At 51.0% G+C, this 19,214-nt stretch overlaps 3 protein-coding genes across 5 annotated transcripts; 1 reads left to right on the top strand and 2 right to left on the bottom strand.

The window, feature by feature from the left end:
* Positions 1 to 333: 333 nt before the first annotated feature.
* On the top strand, positions 334 to 6,779 carry WDR55 (WD repeat domain 55). Its single transcript, XM_036424692.2, has 7 exons — positions 334 to 637; positions 1,963 to 2,063; positions 2,155 to 2,242; positions 2,335 to 2,514; positions 2,600 to 2,699; positions 2,792 to 2,961; positions 3,050 to 6,779. The coding sequence occupies exons 1-7, from the start codon at positions 447 to 449 to the stop codon at positions 3,357 to 3,359; spliced, it is 1,140 nt and encodes a 379-aa protein (XP_036280585.1). The 5' UTR covers positions 334 to 446; the 3' UTR covers positions 3,360 to 6,779.
* On the bottom strand, positions 3,574 to 6,323 carry DND1 (DND microRNA-mediated repression inhibitor 1). 2 transcript variants are annotated; one of them, XM_036424699.2, is made up of 4 exons: positions 6,191 to 6,323; positions 5,947 to 6,064; positions 5,123 to 5,584; positions 3,574 to 4,526 (listed from the first exon to the last, which is right to left on the bottom strand). In XM_036424699.2, the coding sequence occupies exons 1-4, from the start codon at positions 6,212 to 6,214 to the stop codon at positions 4,027 to 4,029; spliced, it is 1,104 nt and encodes a 367-aa protein (XP_036280592.1). In that variant the 5' UTR covers positions 6,215 to 6,323; the 3' UTR covers positions 3,574 to 4,026. The 2 variants fall into 2 exon arrangements, with proteins under 2 accessions (XP_036280592.1, XP_045432444.1); XM_045576488.1 differs by having other exon boundaries at positions 5,947 to 6,214.
* On the bottom strand, positions 6,586 to 19,135 carry HARS1 (histidyl-tRNA synthetase 1). Of its 2 annotated transcripts, XM_036424679.2 has the most exons (13): positions 18,966 to 19,132; positions 18,597 to 18,686; positions 16,116 to 16,235; positions 12,953 to 13,048; positions 12,181 to 12,306; positions 11,426 to 11,533; positions 11,191 to 11,289; positions 10,867 to 10,960; positions 10,486 to 10,613; positions 10,152 to 10,394; positions 7,614 to 7,730; positions 7,282 to 7,428; positions 6,586 to 6,988 (listed from the first exon to the last, which is right to left on the bottom strand). In XM_036424679.2, exons 1-13 carry the CDS (start codon positions 19,053 to 19,055, stop codon positions 6,917 to 6,919), a joined length of 1,530 nt encoding a protein of 509 aa, XP_036280572.1. In that variant the 5' UTR covers positions 19,056 to 19,132; the 3' UTR covers positions 6,586 to 6,916. The 2 variants fall into 2 exon arrangements, with proteins under 2 accessions (XP_036280572.1, XP_036280575.1); XM_036424682.2 differs by lacking the exon at positions 7,282 to 7,428 and having other exon boundaries at positions 18,966 to 19,135.
* Positions 19,136 to 19,214: the final 79 nt, after the last annotated feature.

Here is a 19,214-nt window from a genome sequence, read left to right as displayed (position 1 = left end):
AAGTGCATAAAAGAAGCTGCAAAATTGTTATTCTTAGAGGAGTTGATATCTTGCTTCCCTTTGTATTTCCTCAGTTTGGCTCAAATAAACTAAAAAATTCTCTATAAATTTGCATGTTTCTTAAGTTGACAGGGGGGTTGTCAGGATAAGGGGAAAGGAGAAATGCGAATAAAGAGGAGATTGATGGTCTTCGGCCATCTAGCTGGTCTAGGTAGCAGTGATGTCAACAGAGGAACGTTAAGAACCTCAGGGGCCTGGCCCCTAGAGTCCGCCCCGCCCACCCCAGCTGCGGAGACCCGCCTTTTCCTGGTTACGGAGACGCCCGGCGCCACTTCCGGTCCCGCCCCTCCAAGCGGAAGCGGTGCACGGGGCTGCTCACGCCGGCCTGGTGACCGGGGCTTGGGCCCGCTGATCCACTGATAACGCGGCCCGGAACCCTCCGGTGCATGGATCCCACGTGCGAGGAGAGGGCCACGGAGGATAGGAGCGACGAGGAGGACTCCGACTCCGCGGAAGCCCCGGCGCGGGTCCGGGACACCCCTGAGGACATCGTTCTGGAAGCGCCGGCTAGTGGGCTGGCGTTCCACCCGTCCCGCGAGCTCCTGGCGGCGGGGGACGTGGACGGGGACGTGTTCGTGTGAGTGCGCGCCGGTCGGGCCGTGGTGAGCGCGGGGCGGGGCGGGGCGGGGCAGGATGCCTCCCTGGGGTGGAGTTGGGTGTTGGGAGAGAAAACTGGCAAGGCTCATCTGGTCTGATTCGTTCATTAACAGCCGGCTTTAAACAAGTGAGCACACAAATCTCTTAAAAAGAACTGAAAGATGAAATGGCTGTCATGTGACCGAGTCCGGAGACAGTAAGCAGCAGGATAAGAAGGCTTTCAGGACCCCATTTCCCACCAGATGATTATACTGAGCCCGAAACAAGCCCAACAGGTCCCTCTCCTTCTGTTGCGCTTTGCTATAATTGATCTTTTGAAAACACAAATCCGACCCCCTCACCCCTGATTAAAACCCTTCAATAATTTACCTTTGCTTTTAGGATTAAGTCTAAACGGATTGACCCTCTGGCCCTTGCTCGCTTTCCCCTTTGCTTTCTGTGCTCATTCATCCCTACCTTTCTAATGTATCTGGAAGCCTCAGCTCCTTTCCCCTCGCTTGTCCTTCTTATCTCCAAGTTCTCAGCATGTCTTCACTCTTTCCCCAGCTCCTGACTAAATTAGATTATTTATTAGGTGCTGTCTTGGCACCAGATGTCTTTTCCTCATAAACTTCATAATGGTTTGTAGTCAAACATAAGTTTGTATAGTTATTTGAATGCTTGTCTCATTTACTGAAAAAAAAAAAAAGTGTTTATCAAGCAGCCTTTTCATGCTAGGCACTGGGATAGAGCAATTAAGTAGACCCAGTCTGCCCACTCGGAACTCACAATGAGGCACTTAATTCACTGGGCTGCTTTGGAGGGTCTGCTCGGAGGATACTCTGCACAGGTGCTTGCCTTGCTGAGTTTAAGGCTGTTGCTTCTCTGTTCCACCTGCATTTTGATCGTAGCTCTTTGTAGTCACAATGTGCCAGAATTAATTTTGGATCTCTAGCGACAGAACTGGAGTACAAGATCCCTGTTTATTAATTTTTACATTTCCAACTTCTGGGGCTGCCCTTCTGTCATTAATTTAACAAATATTTCTGGGCCTTCAGAGTGGTCCATACCCAAACTGTCCCCAGGCTGGGGCTTGCAAGGATGATTTAAGAGTGATGGGGTGATGTCACAATGAATTTGCAAGCAAATGTCTATCAAATGAGAAAAGACTTCCAAATATTTGAAGCTCATTGACAATGGGACGGGAAGCTCCTTGGTAGGTGGTGTACGAGCAGGAACTCCTAGGTAGGTGGAAGGTTGACTAGTTGGTACACTCCGTGCATCCCAGGCAGGGTCTGGGGTCACTCACTCTCCATCTCTCTCCAGCTTTTCCTACTCCTGTCAAGAGGGAGAAACCAAGGAGCTCTGGTCCTCTGGTCACCACCTCAAGTCCTGCCGAGCCGTGACCTTCTCTGAAGATGGGCAGAGTGAGTATCAGGGAAGGCAGGCAGCGGTGTGAAGGTGAGAGGGGTGCAGTGAGCAATACCATGACCTGGGCACCTTCCCCCCCCACCCCAGAACTTGTTACGGTCTCCAAGGACAAAGCCATTCACGTTCTCGATGTGGAGCAGGGCCGACTGGAAAGACGCATTTCCAAGGCTCATGGGTAAGGGGAGCCGAATGTGTGGAGGCGGGGGTAAGGGCGTGTAGCTCCGTCCTGGACAAAGATGCCCTAAGAACAACTGCATCTGTGTCTAGCGCCCCTATCAACAGTCTGCTGCTAGTGGATATGAATGTTCTGGCCACCGGGGATGACACCGGTGGCATTCGGCTCTGGGACCAGCGGAAGGAAGGCCCCTTAATGGACATGCGGCAACACGAGGAGTACATTGCTGACATGGCTCTGGACCCAGCCAAGAAGCTGCTGCTGACAGCCAGGTACGTCCTCAACGCTGCCTTCCGAGCTAAACGTCTCCCTCACTGGGAGCCACTGGCCGAGCCGGCTACTCTGCTTCCTCTGTAGTGGAGACGGCTGCCTTGGTGTCTTCAATATTAAGCGACGCCGGTTTGAGCTGCTTTCAGAACCTCAGTCTGGAGACCTGACCTCGGTCACAATCATGAAAGTACAGCGGGGTATGGCGGGTTGGGGAGGGAGGGGGGCAGGGACTTGATCTGACATAGCTCTACAAACATGGCTTATCCGGTCTCCCTGCAGTGTGGGAGGAAGGTGGCCTGTGGCTCCAGTGAAGGCACCATCTATCTCTTCAACTGGAATGGCTTTGGGGCCACAAGCGACCGCTTTGCCCTGAGAGCCGAGTCCATTGATTGCATGGTTCCGGTCACTGACAGTCTGCTGTGCACGGGGTCCACGGATGGAGTCATCAGGTGAGAGAAGCTGGGCCCTTAGGGGCACAGGGCTCAGGAAGGGTAGGCCCAACCAGCCCAAACCCAACACTCTCTTCTCTCCGCCCAGGGCTGTGAACATCCTGCCGAACCGAGTGGTGGGCACGGTGGGCCAGCATGCCGGGGAGCCCGTGGAGCAGCTGGCCCTCTCCCACTGCGGCCGCTTCCTGGCCAGCAGTGGCCATGACCAGTGCCTCAAATTCTGGGACATGGCCCAGCTGCGGGCTGTGGTGGTGGATGATTACCGTCGGCGCAAAAAAAAGGGAGGGCCCCTTCGGGCACTGAGTAGCAAGGCTTGGAGCACCGATGACTTCTTTGCAGGACTGAGGGAAGAGGAAGAGGAGAAGGAGGAAGAGGAGAGCGAGGATGATAGTGACTGAGGGGATGAGGTGGATCTCAAAACAGGTCCTCACTGGTCAAGTCTTGCTTCCTGGGCTGGATCCCCAGAGGCTATGAGTTTATCACACCCTCTTGGACTTGGACGGCACAAGGAGATGGGCAAAGAGAGGCTCAGGGCTGTGGGGAGGCAGAGCTGCTCGCTCTACTGGTGTGAGACAAGCCCACAGCTGGGGCAAGATGGCACAGACACAGGTGTATACCAACCAGGGCTTTAATATAAATACAACCAGCATAGAAAAACAAACCAACAGTACACATACACCAGAACCAAAATGCCAAGTGGTGGGGACAAAAGGCAGGTTTCTGACCCTTTGGCTCAGCCATCCCCCAAATAAAATCAAAGACAAATCAAGAAAAAGAGAGTCATACTAAGCTGTGGGAGGAGACAGTGTGTGTGTGTGTCACACAGAGAAAGGCCTCTGGGCTGTGGGGGAGAGGGCAAGGTCCCTCACTACAACTTAGCCAGATCTGAGTTGTCTCCGAGCGAGCGCGCTGGGGCTGTGCCCCAGCTGGGAGGCTGTGTCAGGACTAGGGCAGGGCCCATGCTCCTCCCGTTTTGGGGGATCAGATGGTGGCTGCCCAGACCTGCTGGGTTGGGGACTGACACAGGCTCTGCCTACTTGTTCAGGCAGCCTGTAGAGGATGGGGTTACTGCTTCACCATGGTACCCGCCTCAGCTCCAGCAGGCCACAGGACGCTGGCCCCAGGCTCGCTCACTGCCCCCGCCGAGGAGAAGAGGCTGGCCCCAGACTCACTCAGCGTCTCCAGCAGCCGTGCAGACACGGCATCCTTGGCCACCTCGTGCCCATCCTGCCCTCCCATGTTGAGCACAACCCAGATGAAGCCACTGAAGGGCACTGGATGCCCAGGGATCACCACCTGGTACCAGAAGTGGTGCCAGCCAGCAGGGCCCGTGCCCAGGCACTTGGTGAGGAACACTGGGCTACCCAGCTTCATCCGTTGGCACAGCAGCTGCAAGGCAGTTCGAGCCCCTTGGGACGCTAGCTTGTCCCTAGCGAGGGCCAACCCGCTGCCTTCTGGCTGTAAGCACTTCAGCGAGGGCCCGGCAAGCTGCTGGCGAAGTCGCTGCTTCACGTCTGGCTTGAGCCACTCCACAGTCACCTGCTCTCCACAGAGGCGGGACTGCCCTGTAGGAGAGAGGCAGAGACAAGGACAGGTCTTAGCCCTGCACCCAAGCCCCAGCCCCTGTGAGTCCTTAGGAATCAAGTCACACAATTACCAGGTGGTGTGACCTCTGGCAAAATAAATAAGGCTTCATTGTGTTTGTAAAAAGGGTGCAGTAACAGCTACCTTCTAAATTTTCTTGGAGAGTACTGATCTGATGCTGTCTTCACTGCATCACCATAAAACTAACCTTTGCTGTGAATACTTGCCAAGAATCAAGGAATGTGCTAAGTATTCAGCTTAGTTCTCACAACAGACGGCAGTCTCAGCAGGACTGCCTCGGGCAAGTCCCCTTCTTTGAAGACAATCTTCCCTAGAGAGAGAGCACTATAGTTTTCATTGGAATGTTGAGGGTGGCAACTGAGTTTAGGTAAGTGGTATAGTACCATTGGAAATGTTAAAAGCTGAGTTCAAATAAATAGTATAAAGATGCGAATTCGGGCATTCTTGACCGTAAGATCTTTCTACTTTGCCGGCCCTACGGACAAGTGGAGAGGTCAAGTTCCTGGCAGAATACCGTTGCTCCAACCAGCGGCCCCCAGCAGCCTCTTACCCCTACCTTCCATCAGCGCCTTCTTGGCCATGGCCGCCGCGCGGTGCGAGCTGAACTTGAGCAGCGCCATCTGCGTGAGCGCCAGGCCGGGGCTGGGCAGCAGCAGCGCCTCCTGGAGGCCCGGCCCCAGCGGCTGCAGCGCCAGCAGCAGCGCGCGGCGGGTCAGGGCGCGCGGCAGCCCGTCCACGCTCAGCTCGCACTTCTCGGTGCTGAGGCACACGAGCAGCGGGCAGGCGGGCCGCAGCGGGTGGTTGTGCAGCGCGGCGATGGCGGCCTGGGCGCCGCGCCGCGAGCAGTAGCGGGCGTAGGCGAAGCCGCGGTTCAGGCCGCTGAAGGTCATCATCAGGCGGAACTCGTAGAGGCGGCCGGCGCGCTGGAACAGCGGGATCAGCTGGTGCTCGTACACGTCCTGGGGCAGCCGGCCGATGAACACCTCCGAGCCCGGCGGCGGCGGGCTGCCCACCCAGCCTGGGGGAGGGGGCAGGGTGGGGGAGGCACCGTCACCCACCGGGATGTCCCGGGTTTGGGCCCAGGAATCCGGGGCGGGGGGGGGGGGGGAAGGAGGGATATCATGTGAGCGCGCATCTGGGAAATGGGTACAACCACCGTGCCCCGAGTCGTTGGCTTAATTGGGTGATTAAATTAAAATGGGGCTGGCACAGAGGAAGCGCACCTTCCACTGGCTCCTTGGACCTTCGAGGGGGCGGGCGCGCCTGCTGGGGGAGGGGTGAGCGGGGAGTTGGGGCTTCTGATTACGGAGACTCGGAGCGGCCGCCTCCCCCAAGGCCAAGGGGCTGGTCCGGGCCGGCGCGGCGCCCCAGCAGGCGTACCTGGGGGCGGCCCGCCGTACTTCCTCTGCCCGTTCACTTGCACCAGGCGGACACCCGTCTCCCTGACCCAGGCCTCCAGCGCCGCCTTGTTCTCCGGGTTCACCCTCTCACACCACAGCTGGCGGGGAAAGGCCGGGTCGGAATGGCGGATGGCCGCGCCCGCCCCCACCTCGCCCGGTGCTCCGGGGGCCCCGCTCCCCGCACAGGGGGTGCTCGCCCTCGCCCCTCGCTGGCAGACACCCACCTCGTACTCCCGCTTGGACTGCATGGCTCCGGCGTCGGCGTGGCGGTGCTCCCCTTTATAACCTCCTCCCTACCTGCCTCTGGAAGCTTCCCTGCCCCTCCACCTCCCCAGCCCGCATTGGCTCCGAGCGCGACCCCGCCCCCCGGGGGGGTGGGAGGATCCGCCGCACGTGCGCCGAGACCCTCAGGTGAAAGCTGGAAACCCTGGTGGGCGAGTTCCCAGGCAGACTTGGCCCCTAAGGGATGGCCGCACACCCACGGAAGAAGAAGGACGCAGGGGGCACCCTTCACCCCGGGGCAGGAGCCTGCTGTAAGTCTTTCTCCCCATTTCCCACCGCCAGAGCGGTCAGACTGCCAGGGAAGGAAGGCCTTGGCTCTAGCGACACAGACAGGGCACCAGTGGTTGAGATATTTTATTGCACCTTTGGCAACGGGTTGTGGGGAGCAGTGCCTCCTCCTGTGTGGGGCCCTGCAGAGAAGGCCAGTTCGGCCTGGTCCTTGTAGCCTAGGAGCCAGGCGGGACTGAGCTCCCAGGGCTTCCTATGGAAATGGCACAGTAAAATGACCTGTGATTATCAATAAAATAATAATAAAAATAAAAAGTCTCTGTTTTGACCACTCTTCAGGTTTCCCACTGGAAGCGTGCGAAGAGGTGGAAGGATATATGCAGAGTTTTGTCTTTGCCTTAAATAGTGCCCGTCCGCTTTCCTCTGAGAGTTTGCTCCATTCAGCAGATGCAAGGGGGCTGGCTTGTTCTCCTCTTGATTTCCTTCACAAGGTCTTCTCTTCGGACATCCACCTGGCGGGGATGGGGGAGAAAGTGATATGAGCAGCTTCCATTCCACTGCTCCCTGTGTCATGCCCACTCCTTCCTCTGGTCAACAGGTTTGGCTCAGCTGAGAGCAGGAACCCAGGGTGGACAGTGCTTCTTGGGGGAGCCAGAGACACAGGGGGCTTGTCGGGTGGATGTCTTACCCTACCAGGATCCTAATAGCAGGTTAAAAGCCCTTACAAGAGTGTACTGGACTGGGCATCGGCCTGCTGAAATGGCATCCATTCCCTCTCCCTCAGCCTTCCTGCCCGCCTACTCACCTCCTCTCTGCTGGCCACCGCACGGAGCTTGACGACCCCGTCCTTGAGCTCCTGCTCCCCGATGATGGCCACTAGCGGGATGCCCGCCTCCTCACAGTACTGCAGCTGGTTCAGTAACTTGGGGTTTTTCTTGTAAAGCAGCTCAGCCTGCGGGGACCCGGGCAGAAGGTGAAGGCTGGCTTCTGCATCCCTCAGGGTCAACCTCCTGGGGCCCAACCTGCCACCTCGCTCTGAGTTCCGCCCCGGGAAATCGCAGACTAGCGGGGTGAGCTTGCGTTTAGTCTGTGCCCTGCACTCCCGTTTGCTGCCACGCGGGGGCTTGCCTCCAGTACCTTGATCCCAGCATCCCACAGCTCTGAGACCAGCTTCAGCCTCTCCTCTAGCAGCTTCTTCTGTGCGGATGCCACAAGCACCTGCGTCTCTGTAGTCCGAACCTTCTCCTCCAGTGCCTGGGAAAGGTGCAGAGAAAAGTCAGAGCTGGGCTAGCCCTTTTAACACCTTCAAAGAGTGAAGAGAGCAGGCCCTTGTCAGGATCCTGAGACCAAGCCCAACTCTGCCAGCTCCATCGGGGGGGGGGGGGGGGGGGGGGGGGGGGGGTCCAGTCTTCTCAGGCAGCGCCTGGGCATAAGGTAGTTCTGAGATGCCAGAAGAAGTAAATTGACTGGGCCCGGCCAGTGTGGCTCAGTGGTTGAGCATTGATATATGAACCAGGAGGGATCACAGTTCAATTCCCAGTCAGGGCACATGCCCAGGTTTCAAGCAGGAGGCAGTCAATCAATGATTCTCTATTTCTCTCCCTCCCTCCCTCTTCCTTTTTCTCTGACATAAATAAAAACATATTTAAAAAATAAATAAACTGACTAGCTTGTACATCTGACATGCCAGGATCAATTACCTAGGGCAGTGGTTGGCAAACTCATTAATCAACTGCAGTTTGCCGACCACTGACCTAGGGCAAGGGCAAAGGTAGCTTATTTATAGAAACTTCTTGCTTGTCGGCCCCTGCTGTGCCCCCTGCGGGAGGGCACAGGTGGGCGCACAGACAATGTGACACCCTGCAGGCCTCGGGCACTGCCAGCCCTGGCACAGCCGTGCCTCCCACCACTGCCCGTCAGCGTGACTGACCAGACAGCTGAGCCCCGCGGTCTCCCCGGGGCTGGCTGGCTGTGGGTCCACCTGTGTGTGACCAGGTGCTAAATACCTGTCGGGGACACTGTCCGTCTGCCGCGCCCGCCCCTGGGTGTGTGTTAAACTACATCTTGGTATTTTCACGAACATTTGTGGCATGTGGGCATTTCCAATAAAGCGGGCTTGGTTTAGAGGGAGAAAAAAAAAAGAAACTTCTTGCTTGTTTCCATCTACCTTAAGGGCCCACAAGAACAGTGACACAGAAGCGATACTGTGAGCCCACCAGGAAATCCAATCAGCCAGTCAGCCCTAGCAGTTCTAGTTCCCACTTACTACCTGCCAGTCGAGGGTACAGCTCATCGGGTAGGAGGGTGCTGCTGCTGCCCCTTGTCTTTTTAAAAAATATATATTTTATTGATTTATTACAGAGAGGAATAGAGGGATAGAGTTAGAAACATCAATGAGAGAAAAATCGATCAGCTGCCTTCTGCACACCCCACACTAGAGATGTGCCCGCAACCAAGGTACATGCCCTTGACTGAAATCGAACCTGGGACCCTTCAGTCCACAGGCTGACGCTCTACCCACTGAGCCAAACCGGTTTCAGCTGGAAAACTTTTTCCATAGTTCTTACAACATAAGATGCCTATCAGAAAGTGACCTTAATTGGGAAACGGGTGGTTTCCACCCAGAGAAAAGGATGGAACAGCTACCGGCAGAGCTTTCTCCAGGGGGTGAAATGCAGCCGGACAGTTAAGAGCAGCAGCAACAAAGGTGCACGTGAGGCCATGAGGGGCTTCCCTGGTGTTACTCTCTTTTTATTTTATTTTTTAATATTTTATTTATTTTTTACAGAGGAAGGAAGAGGGATAGAGAGTTAGAAACATCGATCAGCTGCCTCCTGCACACCTCCTACTGAGCAACCAAGGTACATGCCCTTGACTGGAATCGAACCTGGGACCTTTTCCTATCCACTGAACCAAACCGGTTAGGGCCCTCTCTCTCCCTCCCTCTCTCTCTCTCTCAAGTGGGAGAGATGGTTCCAGGGTTTCTTTCTTTCTCCCCTCCCCCCCCAATATTTTTATTGATTTCAGAGAGAAAGGAAGAGGAAGAGAGGAACATCAATTATGAGAGAGAATCATCTATTGGCTGCCTCCTGCACACCCTCAACTGGGGATTGAACCCACAATGCAGGCATGTGCCCTTAACTGGAATCGAACCGGGGACTTTTCAGTCTACAGGCCGACGCTCTATCCACTGTCCACTGAGCCAAACCGGTTTAGGCCTGGTGTTCCTCTTGATGCTAGAGTCAGGACAGCCATCTTAGGGATCTCAGGGCCCCAGACTATCACAGCATGGTTAGGGACAGGACTTTGCAGTTAGACTGCCTGGATTCAAATGGACTCTGTCACTTAAGAACCATCACTTTGGGGTATTAAACCTGAAATCTTTAGTTCTCTAAAGATAGTAAAAGTAGCTACTTTCAAAAGGCTGTTGTAAAAATTTTACCGGCCTAGGTTCCTGACAGCTCTGAGGGAAGAAGGGACCCAGAACAAGATATTTTGTGAAAAAAGAATGATCAGAAATCCATAAAGCTGTCCTATAATGGGGTGGGAGTCTATGTGGTAGTGTCCGTCTTTTTTCCATTTCTCCGTAAAGATGCTCCTTGCCCAAAGTGACCCCCCGGGGGATCAAAGAAGGCAGCTCAGCTGCCACGCCTGCCCGGACCGTCTGGTACTCACCTCTAGCCTCTGCTCCACGATGGAGAAGATCCGCTCCACACCAACGCTGAGTCCCACGCACGGCACCTTGCGCCCTTTGGGGTCAAACATGCCCACCAGCCCATCGTAGCGCCCTCCAGCGGCCACGCTGCCCACACCCAGGGGCTCTTCCCCTGCCTGGGCTGCCGTCTGGAGCAGCACCGCCTCATAGATCACTCCGGTGTAGTAGTCCAGCCCCCGAGCAAGGCTCAGGTCGAAGGAGATCTGTGGGGACAAGAGCATGTCAGTACCAGGTGAGGGTCAAGGACTTGAAGCCCCGGAGCACAGCGAGGGCTCCACCCCCAGCCCGACTCGCCTTGTCAGCAATGCCAAACAGGGCCAAGTACTCAAACAGCAGCTTCAGGTCTCCCAGGCCTTCCAAGGCCTGCTTGTTTTGAGACAGTTTAGGATCCTGGAGCAGCTGTTCCACCAGGGACACCCCACCTGGGAGACAGATTTGCAAGCAAGAATGACTGATCGGAAGAAAAAAGTAGGGGGTCTATCTTTTTGCCTGGACTGTACATGTATGTGTGTTCCCCCCACTCCCCGCCCACTTCCCACTTCTTTGTCTCTCCCCCATTCTCTTTCTCTCTCTCTCTCTCTCACACACACACACACACACACACACACAGAGAAGAGCTCCAGCTTTAGGATTGAGGGCAGTGGGATGCTGATGGCGAGGAGGTTCATTCCTCACCATGCTGCTGGACGTAGTCCCCAATGCGGTCAGCCACCTCCGGTGCGAGGCCCTTCTCTCCCACCATCTCATTCTTTACCTCCTCCCAGGGCACCTGGGCAGACAGAGCGGTCAGGGACCCTCAGGCACCTTCCCCACCACAGAACAAGTACGGGCCCTCCTCAGGGGGCAGTCGTGGGGCAGAAACTGCCCTTCAACCTCCATCCTCAGGCTAATTTCCCCCTGGTGGGCACAGAGGCAGTCCCGCCCCCCTTCCTGTTGTTTTCCATTTCTCCAGGCAGGGTGGGGTCTGGGAATAAAGGAGCCAGCTGTTCCGGTCGTTACCTTGTCCAGCTTGTCCACTGACGAGCAGATGGTACGGAACTTGCTATCAGGAACCCCACAGACGGCAAACATCCCGTCTAGGATGCGCCGATCGTTCACCTGGAGGGACCCAAAGCATCTCTTTACGTGGCCCTTCATAGCTCTGGCCACTTAGGCTACTGGTCCCTCTGCACGAAGACCTTCTCCCGGGAGAGACCAGGCCTAACTTTCCCTCCCAGCCTTGTCCAGTTCTGACCTTGACCAGGAAGTCCCCGATCTGAAGTGAACTCAGGATCTCACACATGATCTTCAGGCACTCTGCATCAGGGATCATGGGGTCAAATTGCCCAGCAATGTCAAAATCCTGCAGGGAGAGAGGGAGAGGTCCTGGGGGTTTCTTCAGAGGGGTCCTTGGGGAAGCTCTCCTCTTGCTCTCTCTGAAAGGCCAGTTTGCACTTACGCATAGACCGCTTTTTTCATTCTCTTATCATTAGTCCAGAGGAAAACCCCAGCATTCTTGGGTCTTTCACTAGTTCTGGTTTCTTTTCCATCTATGGGACTATTCCTTTATCATCTCATTCATCTGCTTTTGCTATTTCCTCCAACCACTGGAGGGCAACTATACAGCCCTAGTCCTTGTCATTTTCTCTATTTATTCAGAAGCTCTGCCCACCGGTCTGGATTATTTCATCCCTCAAATCCAATTTGCTCATCCTTGACTCTGATCCTATCTCTGTGATTTAATATGAAGAGCACTGGACCAGGAGTTTTAGTGCTGACTTGGCCTTTCTTATCCCTATGATCTCTTCGTTCTGCTGAGAATCAAATTTACTCATCTATAAAATGGGGAGAATGACCTCTGTTCTCCCCTCCCCTTTATGAAAGCTATGGGAAAATACCAAAGAAACCTAAGAGTTAGCATTATCTGGGGCCCCCAGATTGCTCAGGACACCGTGAGTGCTCAGTAGATTGCACAGGCTTGAGGGAGGGCCAAGTTACCCCCATACTCACACACTGGTAGAATTCCCGGTATCGGCCACGGGTCATGGCTGGGTTATCCCGCCGATATACCTTTGCTATGTGGTAGCGTTTAATGTTGGTCAGTTTATTCATTGCCAAATACCGAGCAAAAGGAACCTGGTGACAAGAGTTAAGGAGAGAGCCCCTCCTAGCACAGTCTGGAAGTTGATTATCATCACCAACAGAAACAAGGTCCAGCCCCTCTCTGTGCAGGTGAAGCCAACACCCGTAAGATTAATAGCTGTTCTGAACAAAAACAAAACAAAACAAACAAAACAAAAAACAACTTTATGAACATAAGGGGCAGCTGACGTCTCAAAAAGATTAAGACTCCTTTCACTTCGGTAGTGTTTCCACCATGGGCTCAGGGGCTGGCACATGGGTCAGGGAGCAGAAAAAGGGCCCCCGTGTGGGATCTCTGGGCAGATGATTTTCTGGCCTACCTTGGAGACAGAGGAAATGCTGTTGGTCAATTAAGAACTCTGTCCACTGGGCAGAGAAGGGGAGAGGTATTCTGGAACCAGAGCACTGCTGGTAGAGTTAAAACTGGGCCCTAACTAGGTCTCACTCAGATTTCAGAAAACTTCTAAGGCTATGTTCTGTTTAGCCAAAGTCCTGCCCCTGGTTTAGAGAAATAATTACCCAGAGGCGTCATATTTGATCCCACTCATGCTCGCTGTCCCTGAACCTGAGCGAGAATCAGGCCCCGCCCGGGGAAGACCAATCAATCCACAGTGCCAAGAGCCCACAGTTAGAAAGATACAGTGAGGTCATAGCGAAGGGACAGCAGCTCCCCACCCTGGTCTTTCAGGTCATAGATAAGCTTAGAGTCTTCCCCGTACTTTCCAGTCAGTGTTTCCTGAAGAAAACAAAGAAATGTGGTCACAATGATAAATACAATTTAAAAGGAAGTTTTGAAAACAAAAATCCACCTGTCTATATTTCCTCTGCTCTCTATCCCAATGACTCACGTATTTAGTTTAGTTATAATCAAAAGGAGTCCTAGCTAGTTTGGCTAAGCAGATAGAGTGTCAGTCTGTGGACTGAAGGGTCCTGGGTTCGATTCCAGGTCAAGGGCAGGTACCTTGGTTGCAGGGCACCTGGTCCAGGCTCATACAGGAGGCAACCAATTGATGTGTTTCTCTCACATTGATATTTCTCTGTCTTTCCCATATCTCTAAAAACCAATGGGAAAATATTCTCAGGTGAGGATTAAGAAAAAAAGGAAACTGATTTTGTTTTCTGCTCGTCACTATTTCCATTTTGTGACAGCTGAGATTTTATTTTTAAAAGCATAATATTCCAGTGAGAAGCAGCTCTGTATTCCTTCCTAGGATTACACTGTTAGGTGTTTAGGTTATTCCAATTCTTTAATATGTTAAATAACAACTCAATAAATATATTTGGGAACATATATTTTTTTTCTGAGGGTAAACTAGGAGTGGGTTATTAGAGCAACAAACATAAAAGTTTTTATGACACCTGAGATCTGAACAATGTCAAAAGCAGTCCTCGCCCTGTAATATGTTCAACAAGATGATAACTTATTTCACCTACTAGTTGCCAAAGTTTAAAAAGCTTGAAAAGTCCCTGTGTGTAGAAGCAGAAACACTCACACATTAGCCTTATAGGCTGAACTGTGAACTCCACAAAATTCATACTTTAAAGTCCTTTCCCCTAGTAACCTCAAAATGTGACTGTATTTGGAGATAGGGTCTTTAGAGGTAATTAAGCTAAAATGAAGTCATTAGGGTGGGCCCTAATTCAATGTAACTGGTGTCCTTATAAAAAGAGGAAATGTGGACACAGAGGGAAGATGCTGTGAAGACACAGGGAAAAGACACTATCTACAAGCCATGGAGCGTCCTGGAACAGATCGTCCTTTCGCGGTTTCAAAAAGAAACAACACTGCTGACACCTCATACTTCTAGCCTCCAGACAATAAGTCTATGTTTCTGAAGCCACCCAGTGTATGATACTTTGTCATGGCAACCCTAAAAAACCAATACAGTTGGTAAAAACATAAATGAGTACAATCTTTTGGCCCAGCAATTCCATTTCTACGAATTTAACCTGCAGATAAATGCCCCACCACATATGTCTGTTCTTTAAAAAAGAAAAGAATAGCCGAAACGGGTTTGGCTCAGTGGATAGAGCATCGGCCTGGGGACTCAAGGGTCCCAGGTTCGATTCCAGTCAAGGGCAGGTACCTTGGTTTCGGGCATATCCCCTGTAGGGGGTGTGCAAGAGGCAGCTGATCGATGTTTCTAACTCTCTCTCTCTCCCGTCCTCTCTGTAAAAAGTCAAAAAAATATATATTTTTTTAAATTCATTAAAAAAGAAAAGAATATATGTATGTGTATATATATATATATATATATATATATATATATATATATTGATTTCAAAGAAAAAGAGAGAAAGAGATAGAACATCAATGATGAGAGAGAATCATTGGTCGGTTACCTCCTGCACATCCCCTACTGGGGTTGACCCCGCAACCCAGGCATGTGCCTTAGGTCAAAATTGAACATGGGACTCTTCAGTCCACAGGCCGATGCTCTAGCCACTGAGCCAAACTGGCTAGGGCCAGATGTCTGTTCTTGAATAAGACAAAAGCACTCTATGTCCTCATGGTCTTCTATACTAGTGAGAAGAAACAAGCAATACACTAATGCAAGAAAACATTAACAGATAATTTCAGATAGTGATACGTGCTCTAAAGAAAACCAAACTACTTGCTATGATACATAAGGACTACTTCAGGCAGGGTAGTTGCAGAGAATTACTGGAGGAATGGCATTTTAAGCTGCGATCTGAAGATAAAATCTGCAATTTCTAACTTCTTTAAAACATCAATATATCAGTATTTTTAAAAAATTGATTTGATATACACACACACATTATATATATATTTGTCATTCCACTTATTTATGCATTCATTGGTTGATTCTCTTATGTGCCTGCAACCTTGGTGCATCAGAATAATGTTCTAATCAACCGAGCTACCTATCCAGGGCTTGCCATCTCTAATTTAATCTGAAATTAAAATCAAGCAAAGAGCTAGGGGAAGATGGAGTTAGGTAAGAAAGGGAAGAATGAGAACAAAGGCCCTGAGCCAGAACACAGTTAGTACGTTCCAGGAATAGAAAGAAGACCAAAGAAGCATAGTGAGCAAGGAGAAGAACAGCATGAGATGAGGCGGGAAAGGTAGGCAGTGGCCAGATCAAGTAGAGCCTAGTAAGCCTGAATAAAGGGTTTCAATTTTATGCAATGGGAGTCACTGGAGGTTTAAGCAGAGAGAGTGTGTTTTTTTATTTATTAAAGAGGTGGACACAATATCAGAGTCAATCAATAAGAGACTGGTTGCACATTTATACTTTATACGTATGGTTTGTATGTATCTAGAAAACATCTCAATATAGGTGCCATGGAATCCAATATATGGAAGTCGAAACAACTTCCACTCTTAAGAAGGGTTCTCCCCCCCCCCTTTATTTTTTTAATATATATTTTATTGATTTCAGAGAGGAAGGGAGAGGAAGAGATAGAAACATCAGTGATGAGAGAGAATCATTGATTGGTTGCCTCCTGCACGGCCCTCACTGAGGATTGAGCCTGAAAGTCAGGCATGTGCCCTTGACTGGAATCGAACCTGGGACCCTTCAGAACACAAACCAATGCTCTATCCACTGAGCCAAACCAGCTAAGGCTAGAAGGGTTCTCTTTTGAAAGCCGCTGGCCAAAACCAGGTAAATAAAAAGCAGGACCTCTTCCTCTAAGCCAGCCCCACCCCCTTTCCCACTGGAGAAAATACTGGTCTTTGTCCGTAACAGGAGAGAGACCTTTGGGTGTCACTCTCTTGTAATCCTTTTGCTGTTCACACACCCGTTCTCCCACCATGCAATTTCTTACCCTCCTCTCACCTTTAGTTCAAACACAGGTGTATCAATTACTTCTGCACCGTGGCGTTTGAAGCAGCTGATGATTGTATCGAACACCTTCTCCCGAACTGCCATCTGCCGGGGATTGTAATCTCTTGTGCCCTTGGAGTCAAAATCAGCCGAAGAACCAGGAGGGGATTTTAACAAACAAACAAACAAACAAACAAACACAATAAGATCTATGAATATAAAAGCATGACCGCAGTGATGACAAATGCAAATTTCAACTTTCCTACAGGCCACCAAGTTGTAAAACAAGTACAATTCCCTATTAATCACCACACACATTTGCTATCACCCTTCTAAGTTCCATTTAATTTTTTAAAAAATATATATTTTATTGATTTTTTACAGAGAGGAGGGGAGAGGGATAGAGAGCTAGAAACATCGATGAGAGAGAAACATTGACCAGCTGCCTCTTGCACACCCCCTACTGGGGATATGCCCGCAACCAAGGTACATGCCCTTGACCAGAATCGAACCTGGGACCCTTGAGTCCGCAGACCAACACTCTATTCACTGAGTCAAACCTGTTAGGGCCCTTTAATATTATCTTAATGCCCAATCTATGTTTAACTTTCCCTGATTGCCTCAATATCTTTTTATGGTTGGCTTGTTTGAATCAGATTCTAAATGAAATCTATGCATTGTATTTGGTTGAAATAGCTGATGTCTATTTAATCTACAACAGTTTTCTTTTTTTAAAAAAATATTTTTATTGATTTTTAGAGAGAAGGGAGAGGGATAGAGAGAAACATCAATGAAAAAGAAGCATCAATCCTACTGGGGATCGAGCAGCAACTCGGGCATGTTTCCTGACCCGGAATTGAACCAGCAACCTCTTGGTCCACACTCAGCCGCTGAGCCACACCAGCTGGGCTCCTTCTCTTTTTAAAAATATGTCATTTATGCCGACACCGGTTTGGCTCAGTGGATAGAGCGTCGGCCTGCAGACTGAAGGGTCCTGGGTTCGATTCCGATCAGGGGCCTGTACCTTGGTTGCGGGTATATCCCCAGTGGGGGGTGTGCAAGAGGCAGTTGATTGATGATTCTCTCTCATTGATGTTTCTAACTCTCTATTCCTCTCTGTAAAAAATCAATAAAAATATTTTTTAGAATGTCATTTATTTGTTGAGGAAACTGAGTCCTTTTGTCCTAAGGAATTGTCCCCATTCTAGATTTAGTTAACAATATACTCAATGTGTCATTTAACATATTCGACCATCTCCCATATTTCAGGTAAACTGGTAGTTAGGTCTGAAGACCTGATTAGATTCAGGTTCAGTTTTTCTTGGCAAGAATACTTCATAGGTGGGGCTGTGTACATCGTATTGCATCACATAAGGAGGATGTCTCACTGTCCTACTTTTAGTGATGTTAGGATTAATCATTGCGTTTAAGTGAGGCCAGTTTGATCTTTCATAAATTCCCCATTTATCTTTTCACCTAATAGTTTGAATAACTATTGATAATCACTGCCTTGGGATTTTACACTGTCTCCTTAACCTGTGAAATGAGGAGGAGCTCAATGAATTTAGGACGCAAAGAATTAACCTTAAAAGGAGACACCTCAACATAAGGAGGACAGACCACCTCCCCTCTCACATACATTCACTGAAGACCTATTTGGTCCCATGTAACCTTGTCTCAGCCTCTCATCGACGATAGACTATGTGAATCACTAAAGGGCAGCAATAAATGCAAAAACAGAGATATATGTGAAGTGCAAGGGAACCCAGAGGAAGGGGCAAATAGTTCTCTTTATAGAAGTTACAGAAAGTGGCATCTGAACTGAAATCCTGGAAGCTGAGCTAGGAACCTCCACCCTCATTCTACTCTCCTCTAGTTTGGGTCTAGTCATACAGGTCTCTTCTAGTTCTTGGAAACTACCAAAGTTCTTTCTTGCTTCAGGGTTTCCATACTCTACCTGCATCTATTTTCCTCATACCCTTCCCTCTAGTATCTCCCACTCCTCTGTTCGGTCAGTTAGGATATCATTACAGTGAACTTTCTCAGTCTCCCCAGTTCTCCCATATTTTTCTTAGAGCATCCTTAGTATTTCTTTATGTCATTGATCACAGTGTGTAATGACATTCCCATGTGCGGGACTATTTGCATTAAATCTGTTTCCTTCGGCAGAAGGTAAGCTCCGTAAAAGCAAGCTATATTTGTTCACCATGCTATACTCATTGGTTTGTACAATGCTTGGCACATAGTTAACACTCAAGTATTTACTGAATGAAAGAAGGAGTAGCAGACAGACATACTCCCCTTAGCACCTCGCTGGCTTAGTTTCTGGCATCACTTTGCCATCCCACAATGACTCAGGTAGAGTCCAATCCAGCCTGGCACCAGCATTTCAGATAATTCTCAGCGACCTGGTTCAGGGAATCAGGCATATACGTCCGTGTGTGTGTGTAACTAGGGACCCTCTCATGGGCTCCCTAAAGGAATGATACTTACCTTGGGGGTCTTGAGCACAAACTTGTGTTTCCCTTCATCAGGGCCCAGCTGTGCCTTCAGTTTGAGTAGTTGTGACACCTCCTCCTCGATCTGTGGAGGAACAGTAGGCGCTGGGTTGTCACGTCTGCAGCTCACCTTCCCCCCTTCAACCATTCATTCAGCATCCCTCCATCAGGACCTGGAACAGATCTCTCTCCCCGGCCTACCTTTGCTTCTCTCGAGTCCTCCCCGGCTACCTCACCACCTAGTTCGTCCTCCTCCCTACCAGCTGGAACCCTTCTCCCTCACATCCCAGTCCTCTACCGACCACTCCGGCCCTAAGTCCTCCCGGGCCTTGCTTGGGCCCCTCCCCGGCCGCTCGGGTCGCACCTGCTCCGCGCTGGCCTTCTGCAGCTTCAGCTCCCGCACGTGCTCTCCCTGAAGCCGCACCAGTTCCTCCAGCGCCGCACGTTCGGCCATTGCTGGATTCAAACTGGACAGAACTGATGCCTGGGCTGGGTGGCCGTGGGCACAGCCTCAGCTCGGATGACTTCCGGCTATCGAGTCGCAGACCTGCAGCCTAGAGAGCCTCCGCCGAGCGCAACACCACTTCCGGCTCCGACAGGAAGTGCCGAGGCT

The sequence above is a fragment of the Pipistrellus kuhlii genome, unplaced genomic scaffold (assembly GCF_014108245.1).
Source record: "Pipistrellus kuhlii isolate mPipKuh1 unplaced genomic scaffold, mPipKuh1.p scaffold_m20_p_8, whole genome shotgun sequence".
NCBI lineage: Eukaryota > Metazoa > Chordata > Mammalia > Chiroptera > Vespertilionidae > Pipistrellus > Pipistrellus kuhlii.
Note: the sequence above shows the minus strand (reverse complement) of the source record. Positions and strands in the feature narration are given on the sequence as shown.